General features: G+C 53.3%; 1 protein-coding gene across 1 annotated transcript; it reads right to left on the bottom strand.

Annotated features, from left to right (window-relative positions):
- Window positions 1–6,478: 6,478 nt before the first annotated feature.
- On the bottom strand, window positions 6,479–15,158 carry PGLS (6-phosphogluconolactonase). Its single transcript, XM_007995727.3, has 5 exons — window positions 14,617–15,158; window positions 10,201–10,308; window positions 9,109–9,210; window positions 8,651–8,791; window positions 6,479–6,825 (listed from the first exon to the last, which is right to left on the bottom strand). Exons 1-5 carry the CDS (start codon window positions 15,079–15,081, stop codon window positions 6,688–6,690), a joined length of 954 nt encoding a protein of 317 aa, XP_007993918.3. The 5' UTR covers window positions 15,082–15,158; the 3' UTR covers window positions 6,479–6,687.
- Window positions 15,159–18,892: the final 3,734 nt, after the last annotated feature.

Below are 18,892 nucleotides of genomic sequence, written 5' to 3' on the forward strand. Positions count from 1 at the left end.
GGGTCAGTGCTGGGGCACGGGGCAGATGCCAAGGTCTTAGAGGATGGGGGGGTCTGGCAGGGGCGAGCAGAGACTTGGGGGGCACTGAAGCTTCATCCTTGATTCCTTCCTCAGGCCCCCAACACTGTCCCTCCTACCAGTCCATCACCTGGACTCCGTTTCTTTTTCCTTTTTTTTTTTTTTTACAGACAGGGTCTTGCTCTGTCGCTCAGGCTGGAGTGCAGTGGCACGATCATGGCTTGCTGCAGCCTGGAACTCCTGTGCTCAAGTGACCCTCTCGCCTCAGCCTCTAGAGTAGCTGGGCCCACAGGCACACGCCACCACCATGCCTGGCTGATTTTTGTATTTTTTGTAGACACGGGGTCTGCCTATGCTGCCCAGGCTGGTCTCAAACTTCTGGACTCAAGTGATCCACCTGCCTCGGCCTCCCAAAATGTTAGGATTACAGGCGTGACTCACTACACCTGGCACAGTTCACTTAAGTGTCTCTTAAAGGTGTCTTTTTTTTTTTTTTTTGAGATGGCATCTAGAACCGTCGCCCAGACTCAAGTGCAATGGTGCGATCTTGACTCACTGCAACCTCCACCTCCTGAGTTCAAGCGATTCTCCTGCCTCAGCCTCCCGAGTAGCTGGGATTACAGGCGCCCGCCACCACACCCAGCTAGTTTTTTGTATTTTCAGTAGAGACGGGGTTTCATTATGCTGGCCAGGCTGGTCTCGAACTCCTGACCTCGTAATCCGCCCACCTTGACCTCCTAAAGTGTTCTTTTTTTGAGACAGTCTTGCTCTGTCGCCCAGGCTGGAGTGCAGTGGCGCAATCCTGGCTCACTGCAAGCTCTGCCTCCCAGGTTCACGCCATTCTCCTGCCTCAGCCTCCCGAGTAGCTGGGACTACAGGCGCCCGCCACCACACCTGGCTAATTTTTTTTTTTTTTTTTTTTGAGACAGAATCTCACTCTGTCGCCTGGGCTAGAGTGCAGTGGCCGGATCTCAGCTCACTGCAAGCTCCGCCTCCCGGGTTTACGCCATTCTCCTGCCTCAGCCTCCCGAGTAGCTGGGACTACAGGCGCCCGCCACCTCGCCCAGCTAGCTTTTTGTATTTTTTAGTAGAGACGGGGTTTCACCGTGTTAGCCAGGATGGTCTCGATCTCCTGACCTCGTGATCCGCCCGTCTCCGCCTCCCAAAGTGCTGGGATTACAGGCTTGAGCCACTGCGCCCGGCCTAATTTTTTTTTTGTATTTTTAGTAGAGATGGGGTTTCACCGTGTTAGCCAGGATGGTCTTGATCTCCTGATCTCATGATCCGCCCACCTTGGCCTCCCGAAGTGCTGGAATTATAGACTTGAGCCACTGCGCCCGGCCTTTTTTTGTTTTTTTTTAAGACGGTGTCTCACTCTGTTGCCCAGCCTGGAGTGCAGTGGCATGATCTTGGCTCACTGCCACCTCCACCTCCTGGGTTCAAGTGATTTCTGGCTAATTTTGTTTTGTTTTGTTTTGTTTTGTTTTGTTTTGTAGAGATGAGGTTTTGCCATGTTGGCCAGGCTGGTCTCAAACTCCTGACCTCAGGTGATCCTGTCGCCTCAGCCTCCCAAAGTGCTGGGATTACAGGTGTAAGCCACCTCACCCAGCGGTGTCCCTTTTCTCGGGCCCAGACCCCATCTCCAGCACCCCCAAATCCTCAGTGCTGACCTCCCGAAGCTGTCCCACTGCCCTCTGAGAAAGCACCACTGAGGCCCCAGCTTCATCGCTCTAACAGCCCTCTGGCTCTGCTCAGACCCCTGTAGCTCCCGAAGCCCCCATGTCCCTCTGATCCCCGAGGTCTTGTCCAGTGCCTGAACTCTTGCTCCTGCCTCCTGCACGTGGTCATCCAAGCTTCACCCCTCAGGTGAAGAGACCAGATACCAGCCCCTTGGAGAGCCGTCCCAGTGCCCCTGGACTGGTTGGGCACGACCTTTATGTTCCAGCATTTGACCTGGTTTGGTTAGTTGGGTGTCTCCACCCCTTCACCTGTTTTGTGCCTGGCACACAGCAGCCCTTGATGTTTGCTGAATGAATGCATGAATAAATGGGTGCATGAATGAATGAATGAATGAATGAATGAATGAATGAATGAAGGGAGGGAGGGAGGGAGGGAGGGAGGGCATGCAGTCTACACTCCAAGCTGAAATGTGATCAAATGGAGCCATCACAGGTTTTCTGATGAGGGGAGTGTCAAGCACTGAGCTGTGGATCTAGCGTGGGCTGGGGAGTGAGGTAGGTCCCTGAAGACCTCTCAAGGACACTGAACATTCCCAGCAGCCAGGGGCTCCAGGCTGGAGGAAGGAAAGCCCAGAGTGTGGCCCCTCAGATGGCAAGATCCCCAGGGAGCCCCTGAGGCAGGCGGGCATCTCATCAATGAATAGAGAACACGTGTCCCTCAATGTCCATTGCTCCTATTGGCTCCAGTAGTAGAATCCCTGATCATAACGGAGCCCATGGCTATCCAGTGGAGACTTATCTTCCAGACTTCCTTGCTGCTGTATGGGGCTGTGCAACCCAGGCTGGCCAAAAAGGAGTGAGCAGAAGCGTCTTGGGTGAATCCTGGGAAGCTTCTTCATGCTAGGGCTGGAATGTGGACACAATGGCTAGAGCACAAGCAGCTGCCTTGGGCCATGAGGCAGAATCCAGCTGATGACAGGGCAAAGTAATGATGTAGAAGGAGCTAGGGTTCCTGAAGAATGTGTGGCATTGCTTTACCAGCCCTGAACAGTGTCTCTCCAGAGAAAGAGCTAAACCTCCGTTTTGCTTAAGCCTCTAGTAATATCTGAATGTAATCTTCACTAACACCCCAGGATTCATTTCTTCTTTTAAAAAAAATTTATGTTGGCCGGGCACGGTGGCTCAAGCCTGTAATCCCAGCACTTTGGGAGGCCGAGACGGGCGGATCACAAGGTCAGGAGATCGAGACCATCCTGGCTAACATGGTGAAACCCCATCTCTACTAAAAAAATACAAAAAAAACTAGCTGGGCAAGGTGGCGGGCGCCTGTAGTCCCAGCTACTTGGGAGGCTAAGTCAGGAGAATGGTGTGAACCCAGGAGGCGGAGCTTGCAGTGAGCTGAGATCCAGCCACTGCACTCCAGCCTGGGCAACACAGCGAGACTCTGTTTCAAAAAAAAAAAAAAATTTATGCTTTGGCCAGGTGCGGTGGCTCACACCTGTAATCCCAGCACTCTGGGAGGCCAAGGCGGGCGGATCATGAGGTCAGGAGATCGAGACCATCCTGGCTAACACAGTGAAACCCTGTCTCTACTGAAAATGTAAAAAAATTAGCCGGGCATGGTGGCAGGCGCCTGTAGTCCCAGCTACTCGGGAGGCTGAGGCAGGAGAATGGCATGAACCTGGGAGGCGGAGCTTGTAGTGAGCCGAGATTGCGCCATGTGCTCCAGCTTGGGTGACAGAGCGAGACTCCATCTCAAAAAAAACACAAAATTATGTTTTTCTCAGCTGGTCATTGTGGCTCAAGCCTGTAATCCCAGCACTTTGGGAGGCCAAGGCAGGTGGATCACCTGAGGTCAGGAATTCGAGACCAGCCTGGCCAACATGATGAAACCCTGTCTCTACTAAAAATACAAAAAATAGCCGGGCGTCATGCTGGGCGCCTGTAATCCTAGCTACTCAGGAGGCTGAGTCAGGAGAATCACTTGAACCCAGGAGGCGGAGGTTGCAGTGAGCTGAAATCGGACCACTGCACTGCAGCCTGAGCAACAGGGCGAGACTGTATCTCAAAAAAAAGAAAAAAGAAAACCATCAGATTATAAGACAGGCAAGGAAGAAAAATGCAACAGGAGGGGGTACAGGATGGGCACGGAGGGGTCACGGAGATGATGTTGCCAAAGACCTAAATGAAAGGAAGCAAGGAGTCGGGCTCTGTGGTTCATGCCTGTAATCCCAGCACTTTGGGAGGTTGAGGCAAGTGGATCGCTTGAGGTCAGGAGTTCGAGACCAGCCTGGCCAGTATGGTGAAACTTGATGTTTCTACTAAAAATACCAAAATTAGCCGGGAGTGGTGGTGGGTGCCTGTAGAACCAACTACTTGGGAGGCTGAGGCAAGAGAATCGTGTGAATCCATGAGGTGGAGGTTGCAGTGAGCTGAGATCACACCACTGCACTCCAGCCTGGATGACACAGCAAGACCGTGTCCCCCCAAAAAAGAAAGCGAGGGTCCAAGCCACGCAAAAAGCTGCAGGAAAGGAGCTATCAGGTATCAGGCAGCGGGCTCAGCACAGGCAAAGGCCCTGGGGTGAGAATGTGCTCAGCGAGCTCCAGGAACAGCAGGAAGTGGGTACGTTGCAGGGAGACTGAGGGAGGGGCTGATGTTGCTGGGGAGAGGGGGAGGTGAAAGGGGCCACGTGGAGCCTTGTGGGATGGGTGGATTTCAGTCCGAAGGCAACACGGAGCAGGAAGAGTTGTCACTCTTGGGAACAGTAGGAGATGGTGACAGCTCCAGGCAGAACCGTCCATGTGGGTGGGGTCCCTGCGCTGGCTGCTCAATTTCCCTTCGCTTCTCAGCCCTGTGCCCGCGGCTCTGGGGGCCACGGCCACCTGCCCTCACCCAGGCCCACAGCTGAGCCTACACTCAGCTCTCTTTGCTGTTTACCAACCTCCTTCCGGTCAGGCCCCATCCCACTTCCTCACTCTCACATCTGAGTGGCCCGCCGGGACAAGATGTTGAAGGAAACTTCACTTTCTGTGGTTTCGGCTCCACTCTCACCCTGCACAGCCGCCTCTGCGTAGGTTTCAATTCCCACCTCCTGCTCAGCCGGGTGCCTCCTCTGGATCCCCCAGCAGAAGCCTGCGCATGGCTGGGCAGCCCCCATGCACCCACCAGCCTCCCACACTGTCATCCCTGGGGCCTGGAGAAAGCTCAAGCGTGGGCCATGAGCAGATGCACTCTGGGAAAATGTGCAGGAGCCCAGCACATGGACTCTAGACTCTCTGGTGCTTTCAAGGCTCTGAGCAGGTCTGCAGCGCGGCTGAATCCAGTGCATGGCCCTGTCAGTGCAGTTGCAGCTCAGCAGAGGGTTGACTTATGTCCCCCAAAGGACACGTCTGACCCAGGAAACTCAGCATGTGACCTTATTCGGAACGCTTACTCCAAATAGGCATTTATTTGGAACTTATTTGGAATACTCATTTGGTATCCTGAGCAATCCTAAATCCAATGAGAGGTGTCCTTTTAAGAAAAGAGGGCTGGGCACAATGGCTTATGCCTGTAATCCCAACACTTTGGCAGGCTGAGGCTGGAGGATCGCTTGATCTCAGGGATTCACAACCAACCTGGGCAACGTACCAAGACCCTGTCTCTACAAAAAATGTGTCAAGTAGCCAGGCGTGGTGGTGCGCATCTGTAGCGCCAGCTCCTTGGGAGGCTGAGGTGAGAGGATCGCTTTAGCCCAGGAGATGGAGGCTGCAGTGAGCTGTGATTGCACTACTGCACTCCAGCCTGAGTGACACACAGAGACCCTGTCTCAAAAAAATAAATAAATAGGAGCAGAGAACACGCAAGAGAAAGAAGTCCAAGCAAAGACAAGAGACTGGAGTGACACGGCCACAAGCTAAGGAATGCCAAGGACAGGAGGGGCCTGGGATAGGCTCTGCCTCAGAGCCTCCAGAGGGAACCAGCCCTGCCACCACCTTGACCTTGGATTTCTGATCTCTACAGCTAAGAGAGAATAAGAGAGAATACATTTGTGTGTGTGCTTTTTTTTTTTTTTTTAAGATGGAGTTTCACTCTTGTTGCCCAGGCTGGAGTGCAATGGTGCAATCTTGGCTCACTGCAATCTCCGCCTCCCGGGTTCAAGCAATTCTCCTGTCTCAGCTACCCAAGTAGCTGGGATTACAGGCACATGCCACCACACCCAGCTAATTTTTGTATTTTCAGTAGAGATGGGGTTTTGCCATATTGATCAGGCTGGTCTCAAACTCCTGACCTCGGGTGATCCGCCCGCCTCGGCCTCCCAAAGTGCTGGGTGGAGTGAACCACCATGCCCAGCATTTTTTTTTTTTTTTTGAGACGGAGTCTCGCTCTGTCACCCAGGGTAGAGTACAGTGGCACGATCTCAGCTCACTGCAACCTCTACCTCCCCAGTTCAAGCGATTGTTGTGCCTCAGCCTCCCAAGTAGCTGGGACTACAGGTGCGCACCACCACACCCAGCTAATTTTTGTATTTTTAGTAGAGACGAGATTTCACCATGTTGGCCAGGCTAGTCTCAAACTCCTGACCTCAAGTGATCTGCCCACCTCATTCTCCCAAAATGCTGGGATGACAGGTGTGAGCCACCTCGCCCTGCCTATTGTCTTAGGAAATTCATCCATGGCGGCTATGCCCCAGGGGAGCAGGCTCCACCCTCCTCCCCACTGATGAGGGCTGTGGATCAGAACCTGGGCCAGGGCGCCCTCAGGTCTGCTGCCATCGAAGACCACGAGACAGTGCAGACTTCCAGCAACGTTCCTTTTAATATCTGGATGCCCAGAGCCACAGCCTGTGTGTTGAGCCCCGGGCAGGGCTGGTGGCTGGACGCTGTTGGCTTCCAGCAGCAGCACCACCACCAGCTTTTTCAAAGAAGAACCGAGAGCGTGGCGGCCAGCAGGGGCCCAGCCCCTGGGGCCGTGTGCCTGGTCCCAGCTGCAGCATCCCTCTGGCCAGCTACAAAGTGGAATGCTTCTCGAAGGGTATGGTCAGGAGTCGGGCGGCTGCCTCGTCCAAGAACCAGCACAGTTTCCCGGTGTGGGGCTGGACCAGGGCGGCAGGCACTGGGTTTTCCTCCTGGTCCTCCAAAATGCGCTGTAGAAGAGGACAGAAGAGTAAAGCCCTGCCTGCGCCCCAGGCGCCGCCCCTCAGCACTCTCCTGGCTCCCTTGCCAAGGATAAGTAAGACTCTTGTATCCTCAAAATGTGACGATGCCCAGCTCAGCTGTCCTAGTGCCAAACAGCAGGGACAGAGTCCCTTCCTTTCTATCCACTATAACTATTTTAATTAATTAATTTATTTTTTTGAGACGGAGCCTCGCTCTGTCGCCCAGGCTGGAGTGCAGTGATGCGATCTTGACTTACTGCAACCTCCGCCTCCCAGGTTCAAGTGATTCTTCTGCCTCAGCCTCCCGAGTAGCTGGGATTACAGGCAAGTGCCACCACACCCGGCTAACTTTTTTTTTTTTTGAGACAAAGTCTCAATCTTGTTCCCCAGGCTGGAGTGCAATGGCACGATCTCGGCTCACTGCCACCTCCGCCTCCTGGGTTCAAGCGATTCTCCTGCCTCGACCCCCCGAATTGCTGGGATTATAGGCGCCTGCCACCATACCCGGCTAATTTTTGTATTTTTAATAGAGACGGTTTCACCGTGTTGGCCAGGCTGGTCTAGAACTCCTGACCTCAGGTGATCCACCTGCCTAGGCTTCCCAAAGTGCTGGGATTACAGGTGTGAGCCACCATGCCCAGCTGTGCCTTTTTATTCATAATACCATGTGACTTTCTTTTCTCTTGATTAGCCTTGTCAGGAGCTTGTCTATCTTTTACATCTAATTACCATTAAAGTTTAAACTATATTAACTAATTCATTAATTTCTGATTTTAATTTCACTTAGTCCTGCCACTGACTTTTGTAGATTTATATTATTGTCCTTTTTCTAGTTTTTCTTTTTTCTTTTTTTTTTTTGAGATGGAGTCTCACTCTGTCGCCCAGGCTGGAGTGCAGTAGTGTGATCTCAGCTCACTGCAACCTCCGCCTCCCAGGTTCAAGTGATTCTCCCGCCTCAGCTTCCTGAGTAGCTGGGATTACAGGCGCCTACCACCATGCCCAGCTAATTTTTGTTTTTTTTAGCAGAGATGGGGTTTCACCAGGGTGGCCAGGCTGGTCTGGAACTCCTGACCTCAGGTGATCCACCCGCCTTGGCCTCCCAAATGCTGGGCTTATAGGTGTGAGCCACCGTGCCCAACCTATTATTGTCCTTTTTCTAATTCTACAGGAAAGCACTTTATTTATTTATTTCAATGGTTTGCTACTTAATAATTTTTTTTTTTTTTTTTTTTTTTTTTTGAGACGGAGTCTTGCTCTGTCGCCCGGGCTGGAGTGCAGTGGCCGGATCTCAGCTCACTGCAAGCTCCGCCTCCCGGGTTTACGCCATTCTCCTGCCTCAGCCTCCCGAGTAGCTGGGACTACAGGCGCCCGCCACCTCGCCCGGCTAGTTTTTTGTGTTTTTAGTAGAGACGGGGTTTCACCGTGTTAGCCAGGATGGTCTCGATCTCCTGACCTCGTGATCCGCCCGTCTCGGCCTCCCAAAGTGCTGGGATTACAGGCTTGAGCCACCGCGCCCGGCCAATAATTTTTTAAAAATGCATTTGAATGCTATTAATTTACCTCTGAGTGCAGCTTTGGCCTCATCTCATCAAGTTCATTTCATAGCGGTTAATACCTAACTAACCTTTAATTGTAATTTCCTTTTTTATTTTTTCCTTTTTTTCTAATTGCAATTTCAAGTTCCCTTTCAACCCAAGAAGGACTGAGTTTTCTTCAGATCTGATGCTTCAGCACAATAATGTCTGGGGCCATTATCTGTCCCTGGGGCCCACATGCCCATGAACTTCCCAGGACTAGAACCCTCTGCTGTTACCTTCAGAACAGCCGCCTTGCCTTCTCCGGTTGCCACAAAGATGACAGTTCGTGCTGCATTCAGGACAGGTAGCGTGAGGGTCACACGCTGTGGCGGTGGCTTCGGGGAGTCACTGATGGGAGCCACAATCTTCTCCCGCTCCTTGGGGAGGAAGCCCAGGGATGGAGGCAGAAGGACAATGTCACTTCAGCTTCTTGGACACTTACATACACCAGGCCTGGTCCAGCCACCGTTCCATCCCATCCTAACAATCCCATGGTGGGTAGTTTAAGGTCCTTGTTTTAAGGGGCTGAACTGAGACCTGGAAGGGTTGAGCCCAGCCGGCAGGTACGCTGGTGGAGGCTGACTTGAACCCCGGCTCTAGACACCCCACCCCGCAGGTGGCCCTCCCTCTGGAAGTCCCAGATGTTAGGGACTGGACTCAGGACTAGGGCAGACCTCCGCATTGGAGTGCTCACCTGCAGGAGGGGGTGGTCTGGGAAGAGTGAGCAGGTGTGGCCATCAGGGCCCACCCCCAGGATTAGCAGGTCGAAAACTGGGATGGAGTCCCCTTGGAATGCCTGGGCGTGGGGAGAAGACAGTCTTGAGAGGTTGTAGGCGGCAGGGGCAGGGGAGACTCAGAGGACACAGAGACCATTGTCAGATAAAAAAATACAAGTAGCTGTGGCTGGGTGTGGTGGCTCACGCCTGAAATCTCAGCAATTTGGGAGGCCGAAGTGGGCAGATCACGAGGTCAGGAGTCCAAGACCAGCTTGGCCAACATAGTGAAACCCTGTCTCTACTAAAAATATAAAAATTAGCTGGGCATGGTGGCAGGCGCCTGTAGTCCCAGATACTTACTTGGGAGGCTGAGGCAGGAGAATTAATTGAGCTCGGGAGGCAGAGGTTGCAGTGAGCTGAAATTGCATCACTGCACTCCAGCCCAGGTGAGAGAGTGAGACTCCGTCTCAAAAAAAAAAAAAAAAAAAAAAAAAGGCCGGGCACGGTGGCTCACAACTGTAATCCCAGCACTTTGGGAGGCCGAGACGGGTGGATCATGAGGTCAGGAGATCGAGACCATCCTGGCTAACACGGTGAAACCCCGTCTCTACTGAAAAATATAAAAAATTAGCCGGCTGCGGTGGCGGGCGCCTGTAGTCCCAGCTACTCAGGAAGCTGAGGCAGGAGAATAGCATGAACCCGGGAGGTGGAGCTTGCAGTGAGCCAAGATTGTGCCACTGCACTCCAGCCTGGGCGACAAAGCGATACTCCGTCTCAATACAAGTAGCTGTAACACAGGAAACCGTGCTCAACCTAGCCTGTGATCAAAGCCACACCCATCATATTTCACCAAGATGTGAGGACCCAGGCCTGTTACCTGGGCAACAGAGGCTGGGTGGCCTTCAGGCTTCCCAGGGCAGGGCTGCGGCCTTGAAGAGGGGATTCCTCAAAGGGATCTGCCAGTTATCCCTGGGGCAGTTCCTGCTGGTACAATCAGAAGGCCGCTCTGTTGCCCGGGGTGTGGCCACTTCGTGGATGTGACTCCCTTGCAGCCGCTCCTTGGGGCTCACCTGTCTCAGCTTCTTGGCGTAGTCCTCAGCCGCCTCCTCCACAGGCAGCTCGGGGTTAATGGTGATCACCTGGCTTTCTGGGATCGGCAATCTGGAGAGAAGATGCGTCTGCAGCCAACAGAGGGACAGTGTCACCAACAGTAACGTGACCACCTGGATCCTCCAGGGAGGCTATGACATTACTGTCGTAACACTCATTTACAGATGGGGAGACTGAGGCATGGGGAGGCTGGCGCATTTGTGCAAGGTCCTTCGGTTGGTGAGTGACACTTTGGTTGGTGAGTCACCTCTGGAATGCTGGAAGCCAGGATCCTAAGCCCTGGGTGATGCCGCCTCTAAGGGCACAGGAGGTTCAAGGGCAAGAGGGAACCCTGCTGCTCTTGAGGGGCTGGACAGGAGGGCGGCTCTCCTGGGTGAATCGAGATCATGGTGGTTCCTGCTGGGGCCAGCATTCCAACAGGAGTCTTTCAATTCCGTTGTATTTGGGGGGTTTCCCGGCCACAGCCTGCACGTGTCTAGCCAGCCCATTGTGCTGTTTCAGCCTCCAGGGTCCCACGGCCCTTGGGATAAAACTCAGCCCCTCACCGCCCTCCATGGAGAAGGGTGACCTTCTTCATCCCCACCCTCCCTCCTGACGCTGCCTGGGAAACTCCTATATATCCCTCAGGCCACCTCCTCCGAGCAGCCACCCCCACCTGCACCGGCCCCACTATAGGGAGTGGGGGCCAGGTTTGCCCAGGCCCAGCACTTGTGGCCAACGCACAGGAGATGCCCTGGCCTGTGAATGGTGGAGGAGTTGGCAGCAGATTTAACTCAAAAGCACTTGGAGTCAGGCCTCCTGCAAGGAGAAAGCTGCAGCCATATCCCGCTGAGATGCGCTCGGGGGGCCTGATCTGCTCTGAGACGGCTTCCATGTCTCGGTGCCTCACTGTTGTGCAGTCTAGCTCAGTGAGCTGAGGCAATGCTAAGGTAAGCCACAAAGTAAACGCAGGGGCTGACTGCCTTGAATGCTGAGGAGTATGAGCTCCACATTGAGGACACTGGGGAGCCAAGGAGGGTGTGTAAGCTGGGGAGGGACACAATCGTATCCATAGTTGGAAAGATCGCTCTGCTTTGTCCAAGTTCCCTGTGTTAGTCTATGCAGGCTGCTATCACAAAACACCATAAACTTGAGGCTTATAAACATCAGAAAATGGCCAGGCATGGTGGCTTACGGCTGTAATCCCAGCTGTTTGGGAGGCTGAGGTGGGACAATCGGTTGAGCCCAGGAGTTTGAGAACAGCCTGGGCAGCATAGTGAGACTTCATATTTACTTAAAATAAAAAATTAGCAGCCTCACGTGGTGGCTCATGCCTGTAATCCCAGCATTTTGGGAGGCCGAGGCGGGCGGATCACCTGAGGTCAGGAGTTCGAGACCAGCCTGACCAACATGGAGAAACCCTGTCTCTACTAAAAATACAAAATTAGCTGGGCATGGTGGTGAATGCCTGCAATCCCAGCTACTTGGGAGGCTGAAGCAGGAGAATCACTTGAACCCGGGAGGCAGAGGTTGCGGTGAGCTGAGATTGCGCCATTGCACTCCAGCCTGGGCAACAAGGGCGAAACTCCAACCCAAAAAAAAAAAAAAAAAAAAAAAAACAACATAGCTGGGCCTAGTGGTGTACACCTGTGGTCCCAGCTAATGAGGAGGCTGAGGCAGGAGGATTGATAGCGCCCAGGAGTTGAAAGCTGCAGTAAGCCATGATCGTGCCTCTGCACTCTAGCCTGGGCAACACAGCAAGATCCTATCTCGAAAAAAGAAAGAAAAGGAAAGGAAAAGAAAAGAAAGTATAGGAAGGAAGGAAGGAGGGAGGGATGGAGAGAAGGAAGGGAGGGAGGGAGGGAGGGAAAGGAAACGGTCTTTCCAGATGTAATTAGTTAAGAACAAGTCATAGTGGATTAGTGTAGGTCCTAAATCCATGACTGGCATCCTTATATAAGACGAGAAGACACACAGAATCCGAGAAGGCCATGTGCAGACAGAGGCAGGAACTGGAATGATGTGACCCCAAGACAAGGAACGCCCAGAGCCCCCAGAAGATGGAGGAGAAAATGAAGGATCCTCCCAAAGAGCTTTCAGATGGGGCATGACCCCATCAACACCTTGATTTCAGACTTCTGGCCTCTAGAACGGTGAGAGAATAAATTCCTGTCGTTTTCAGCCGCTCAGTTTGTGGTCATTTGTTATGTAGCCCTAGGGAACCAATACAATTCCCCTCACAGAGAACTGGCAGAAGGAGCAAGTCCTGGCTCCAGATTTGTTCCCATCACACGGCCTTGGCCTTGGCTGAGCCCTCTTGCCGCAGCTTGACCACGGCCAGCTCCTGCACGTGCTCCAGCTCTCAGCTCAAATGGCACCTTCTCAGGACCTCCCACCCCATAGCCCTTGACGAATGCTCACTTCCTATTCACTAGCACTCTGCAGCATTTCACAATTATTTATTTATTTAGAGACACAGTCTCAACTGTCACCCAGGCTGGAGTGCGGTGGCACGATCTCAGCTCACTGCTCCTACATTCAAGCGATTCTCCTGCCTCAGCCTCCCCCGTAGCTGGGATTACAGGCGCGCGCCACCACACCCAGCTAACTTTTGTATTTTTAGTAGAGATGGGGTCTCACCATGTTGGCTAGGCTGGTCTCCAACACCTGACCTCAGGAGATCCGCCCTCCTCGGCCTCCCAAAGTGCTGGGATTACAGGCACGAGCCACCACACCCGGCCAAAAACCCGCTTTTTTTTCCTTTAAGACAAAGTCTCACTCTGTTGCCCAGGTTGGAGTGTAATGGCATGATCTCCACTCACTGCAATCTCCACCTCCCGGGTTCAAGCGATTCTCCTGCCTCAGTCTCCCGAGCAGCTGGGATTACAGGCACACACCCCCACGCCTGGCTAATTTTTGTATTTTTAGTAGAGACAGGTTTCACCATATTGGTCACGTTGGTCTCAAACTCCTGACCTCGTGATCTGCCTGCCTCAGCCTCCCAAAGTGCTGGGATTATAAGCATGAGGCACCGCGCCCAGCCAATTTTTGTATTTTTTTTTTTTAGTAGAGACCGGGTTTTGCCACATTGGCCAGGCTGGTCTCGAAATCCTGACCTCAGGTGATCCACCCACCTCAGCCTCCCAAAGTGCTGGGATTACAGGCGTGAGCCACCAGGGTCGGGCAAAACCCGCTTTTTAATGATGCTCTTGGAAAACGCACACAGGAAGGCGGAAGTTAAATGTGTCCCCAACTACGAAGTCAGATGAGGCAGGGTCACACCCTGGCTGCCCCTCTGGTCACTAGATGCCTTGGGCAGGTAAGCTCGCCTCTTCTGGCCTCAGTTTCTCCATCTGTGAAATGGGTGTAACATCTCATAGGCTGTGGTACAGATTCATGAATTGATGCATATAAAGCATTCAGTAAGCCTTTTCTCTTAATAAAATACCCACAAAGCCATCATCAGCTCAATATTCTATGCAAAGAGAAGACGACACACCCAGCATGGGGTGTCCCTTGACGCTGCCAGGCTCAGGTGACTTGAGGTTCCTGGTCTTTGAGCCCGCCCCTCCCACTCTTCCCTTGGCCAGACCAAGGCTCCTCCAAGCCTCAGTTTCCCTGTCTATAAAAAGAGCGCGTTCCTCTGATTCTATAGAATCCTTAGGCTCAATTCCAAAGATAAAGAGCCTGGAAGCAGAGCCATCAGAGCGGCAAAGCTGCCCAGGGATCCTCGAGAACTCGCCGGGGTTAGAGATCATGACCCTGAGACTCAGGCTCTACACCTGATTCCTCGTGTCCCCGTCCGCTACGGGGCTGAGTTATGGGCATCGTATTGACATGGGCCACTCGGATTCCATTCCAGGCCCTTGCCCGTGCCGTTCCCTCTGCCTGGCCACCGGATGAAGCATGAAGACGGACTACAAGTAGACCATTTCTAGCCCTGCCCAGATAAATGCAGAGGGCGCAGTGAGATCCTGCGGGACCCACTGTAGGCGGGGTTCAGGCGGAGGGCGAGCCCAGTCGGCAAGACCCCCAGCGGCCCCCGTAGCCGAGGTGCAGGCAGTGGGCGTGGCCCTCTCGGCATGACCTCCCAGGAGCCCCGTAGCCGAAGTGCAAGCGGTGGGCGCGGCCTTCTTGGCATGACCCCCAGCGGCCCACGTAGTCGAGGTGCAGGCAGTGGGCACGGCCCTCTTGGCATGATACCCAGTGGCCCCCGTAGCCGAGGTGCAGGCAGTGGGCTCGGCCCTCTCGGCGTGACTCCCAACGGCCCCCGTAACCGAGGTGCAGGCAGTGGGCGCGGCCCTCTCGGCATGGCCCCCGGCGGCCTCCGTAGCTGGGGTGTAGGTGGTAGCTGTGGCCCTTTCGGCGTGACCCCCGGCGGCCCCCGTAGCTCTCACCCGGTAGAGGCCGTACGTGCTCTCGGCGTGATCGAAGGGCACGAGGCGCTCGTCGCAGAAGCCCAGCGTCCAGCGCTCTAGGCTGACTGGCCCGGCAGGGGCGACGGCGGCGGGCAACTCGCGGGCTAGCATCGAGACGAGGCTCCCGCCCGACAGGCCGAGCGCGAAACGGGCGCGGGCCCCCGCCAGGCAGCATGTTGCGCGCTGGGCCACCAGCTGCGCTAGCGACGCACCCAGCTCCTGGGGGCTCGAAAACACCGAGATGAGGCCCGGGGCCGGCGCGGCCATGGCGAGGGCGGTGGCGGGGAGGCGGAAGCGCTCCCGAAGGCCGCTAGTACGCCTGCGCAAGGGCCGGCCCTGCTGCTCGGCTTCGAGTACTTTGGGCGATTGCCTTTGGTACATGCGCAATGAGGCAAGTGAAGCACCGCGAGTGTCGGGTGGTCGGTCCGGCCCTACCCATTGCATCTTTCTCTGCTGTGGCTGAGTCGAAGTGAGTTCGGGAAGCCAGTGCGCGAATGCTCAATCTTGCGGTATCAGGGAGTGCCAGAGAGGGGAGCTCAAGAAGAGGATGTCCTTTCGAGGTGGCAGGGATTTTCTGGAGGAGGGCGTATCTTGACGAGTTTTAAAATTCCTGCACCTTTAAACATATTTATCTTGTTGTCCACCCCCGTTAATTAAAATATAAGCCTCATAAACTTAGGGATATTGTTTTTTTTCACTTAATGCCTCGTAAGCTTCCTGAACTATGCCTGGCACAAAGTAGGGTATGAGGCCGAGCGCAGTGGCTCATGCTTGTAATCCCAGCCCTTTGGGAGGCCGAAGTGGGCGGATCACCCGAGGTCGGGAGTTCCAGACCAGCCTGGCCAACATGGTGAAATCCCGTCTCTACTAAAAATTTAAAAAATTAGCCGGGCGTAGTGGCGCGTGCCTGTAATCCCAGCTACTCGGGAGGCTGAGGCAGGAGAATCGCTTGAACCCGGGAGGCGGAGGTTGCAGTGAGCCGAGATCATGCCACTGCACTCCAGCTTGGGCGACAGAGCAAGACTCCATCTCAGAAAAAAGTAGGGGATGAAAATATGCTTGTTGAATTTTTGTTTGTTTGTTTTAACTTTTTCCGGGGGGACGGGCTCCATATATATATGGTCTAGGCTGGTCTCGAACTCCTTGGTTCAAGCGATCTTCCCATCTCGGCCTCCCAAAGTAGTAGCATTCAGGCAAGAGCTACCGCGCCTGGCCATGCCTATTGAATTTCTTCAGCTAACGCTCCTAGTGTGCTGTTGTGTACCTCTGAGTGCCCAGAAAGGCCTCCAATCGAGTTCTTGCCTGGACAGAGGGCTGGAAGGGGAAGAAGGCCTGGTGGACCGGGGGAGGCAGGGCCACTTCTGAGAGTGGGACATTTCAGTGAGGTGTGTAAGCACAGTTCAACTCACATAGGTAGTGGATTTTAAAATCAGTACCAAATTAAGAAAACGATTCCATTTACCATAGCATCATAAAGAATAAAGCAGGAATAAATTTAATGAAAGAAGTACAAGACCTTGTTCATTGAGAGCTGTAGCTGGGCTTGGTGGCTCACACCTGTAATCCCAGCACTTTGGGAAGCCAAGGCTGGACCTGGTGGCAGCTGCCTGTGGTCCCAGTTACTTGGGAGGCTGTGGTGGGAGGATCACTTGAGCCCAGGAGGCTAAGGCTGCAGTGAGCTGTGTTCCTGCCACTCCACTCCAGCCTGGGCAATAGAGTGAGACCCTGTCTCAGAACAAGCAAAATAACTAAAACTTTGCTGAAAAAAATATTAAAGATGATCTAAATAAATGGTAAGACTTCCATGTTCATGGATTGGAAAGCATAATATTGTTAAGATGGCAGTACTCCACAAATTGGTCTACAGATGGAATGTAATCCCTTTCAAATTTAGTGTTTTTGTTGAAATTGACAAATTGATCCTAAATTCCATAATAAATTGCAAATGGCCCCCAAATAGCCAAACCAATTTTGAATAGGAGGACTCATACTTTCTCATTTCAAACTTAATAAAAAGGTACAGTAATCAGAACAGTGTGGTATTGGCATAAGGATAGACATACAAATAAATGATTGGAACTGATGCAGAAATAAACCCACACATATATGGTCAACTCATCTTTGGCAACTGTGCCAGGACTATTCAAAAAGAAAGGAGGGCTGGGTGTGGTGGCTCACACCTGTAATTCCAGCACTTTGGGAGGCTGAGCTGGGCGGATCACCTGAGGTCGGGAGTTCAAGACCAGCCTGACCAACATGGAGAAACACCATCTCTACTAAAAATACAAAAAATTAGTCCGGCGTGGCGGCGCGTGCCTGCAATCCCAGTTACTCGGGAGGCTGAGGCAGGAGAATGGCTTGAACCTGGGAGGCGGAGGCTGCAGTGAGTCAGATTGCACCACTGCACTCCAGCCTAGGTGACAGAGTGAGACTCCATCTCAAAAAAAAAAAAAAAAAAAAGAATTCACTTGCTCACCTGCACGCAAGGGTCACCCACTCAGTGCCCTCTCCCAGCAAAAGCTCTGTCACCTCCTGTCCCGAGATAGAGACAACAAACAGGAGGCCAACATTATGACACAGGAGGGGGACAGCAGAGGTGAGAGTCAGTTGAGAGTACAGTAGTCCCCGCTTAGTCAAAGTTTCTTTCTGAGGTTTCCACAGTTCAAACATATTACATGGAAAATTCCAGAAATAAGCAATTCATAAGTTTTAAATTGCGTGCTGTTCTGAGGAGCATGATGAAATCTTGGACTGCTTTGCTCCGTCCCTCTCTGTCGCGCCCAGGGTCATGAATCACCCCTTTGTCCAGCAGATCCATGCTGGAGACACCAATCCCGCCACGCCCACTCATTTGTCACTTAGTAGCCTCCTGGTTATGAGATCCAAAAACCAGTATAAATTGGGCACGGTGACTCACACCTGTTATCCCAGCACTTTGGGAGGCCAAGGCAGGAGGATGGCTTGAGCCCAGGAGTTATAGACCAGTCTGGGCAATACAGTGGGACCTCATCTTTGCAGACAAATCAAAAAATGAGCTGGGCGTGATGGTGCGCATCTGTAGTTTCAGCCGCGCAGGAGGCTGATGGATGATTGCTTGAGTGTGGGAGGTCAAGGCTGCAGTGAGCCATGATCATGCCACTGTACTCCGGTCTGGGCAACAGAATACCATGTCTTAAAAATAAGGCCGGGCGCGGTGGCTGACGCCTGTAATTCCAGCACTTTGGGAGGCCGAGGCGGGCGGATCACGAGGTCAGGAGATCGAGACTCATCTTGGCTAACACGGTGAAACCCTGTCTCTACTAAAAATACAAAAAATTACCCGGGCGCCTGTAGTCCCAGCTACTTGGGAGGCTGAGACAGGAGAATGGCGTGAACCCAGGAGGCGGAGCTTGCAGTGAGTGGAGATCGTGCCACCGCACTCCAGCCTGGGAGACAGCAGGACTCTGTCTCAAAAATAAATAAAGTAATTAAATTAAAATTAGAAAGGGAGGGAAGGATGAAGGAAAGGAGGGAGGGAGGAAGGGAAAGAAAAAGAGAAGGAAAGGAAAGAAAGAAGAAAAGAAAAGAAACAAAACCTATTTAGGGCTCAGTATTATGGTCAGTTTCAGGCATCAATTTGGGGTCTTGGAACATATCCCCCAGGGATTGGGAGGAATACTATATAGACTCCTGAGCTTGGAGTCCTGGGTTCGAATCCCAGCTCAGATGGCCACCCCACCAGGCTTAGCGACTTTCACCCAGAGCTCTCACAGCAGCCGGCCTGTACACGGAAGGACACTCCCAGGGCAGCCACAGGTGCCAGGACACACCGTGATCGGAGCCATCCTGCAACACCTGCAGGAACTCACAGGCAGGTTGGCCATCCCTCCCCTGCAACCACAGAGGCCAGCGCAGGCCTGTGAGGCCCAGACCCTGCAGGAAGGTGCCTCCCCCTCGGCAGGCCAGTGAGACGGCCAAGCCGAGTGCCCCTGCCCCAAGGTCCCTTCGGTCTTGCAGAGGGGGCCGCATGGTACGAGGTCCCGCTGCCTTTTTTTTTTTTTTTTTTGAGACAAAGTCTCGCTCTGTCACCAAGGATGGAGTGCGGTGGCACCATCTCGGCTCACTGCAACCTCCACCTCCTGGGCTCAAGTAATTCTCCTGCCTCAGCCTCCGGGGTTGCTGGGATTACAGGTGCGCACCACCACACCTGGCTATCTTTTGTATTTCCTTCCTTCTTCCCTCTCTCCCTTCCTTTCTCCCTTTCTCCCATACCACC

The sequence above is a fragment of the Chlorocebus sabaeus genome, chromosome 6, assembly GCF_047675955.1.
Source record: "Chlorocebus sabaeus isolate Y175 chromosome 6, mChlSab1.0.hap1, whole genome shotgun sequence".
Classification (NCBI taxonomy): domain Eukaryota; kingdom Metazoa; phylum Chordata; class Mammalia; order Primates; family Cercopithecidae; genus Chlorocebus; species Chlorocebus sabaeus.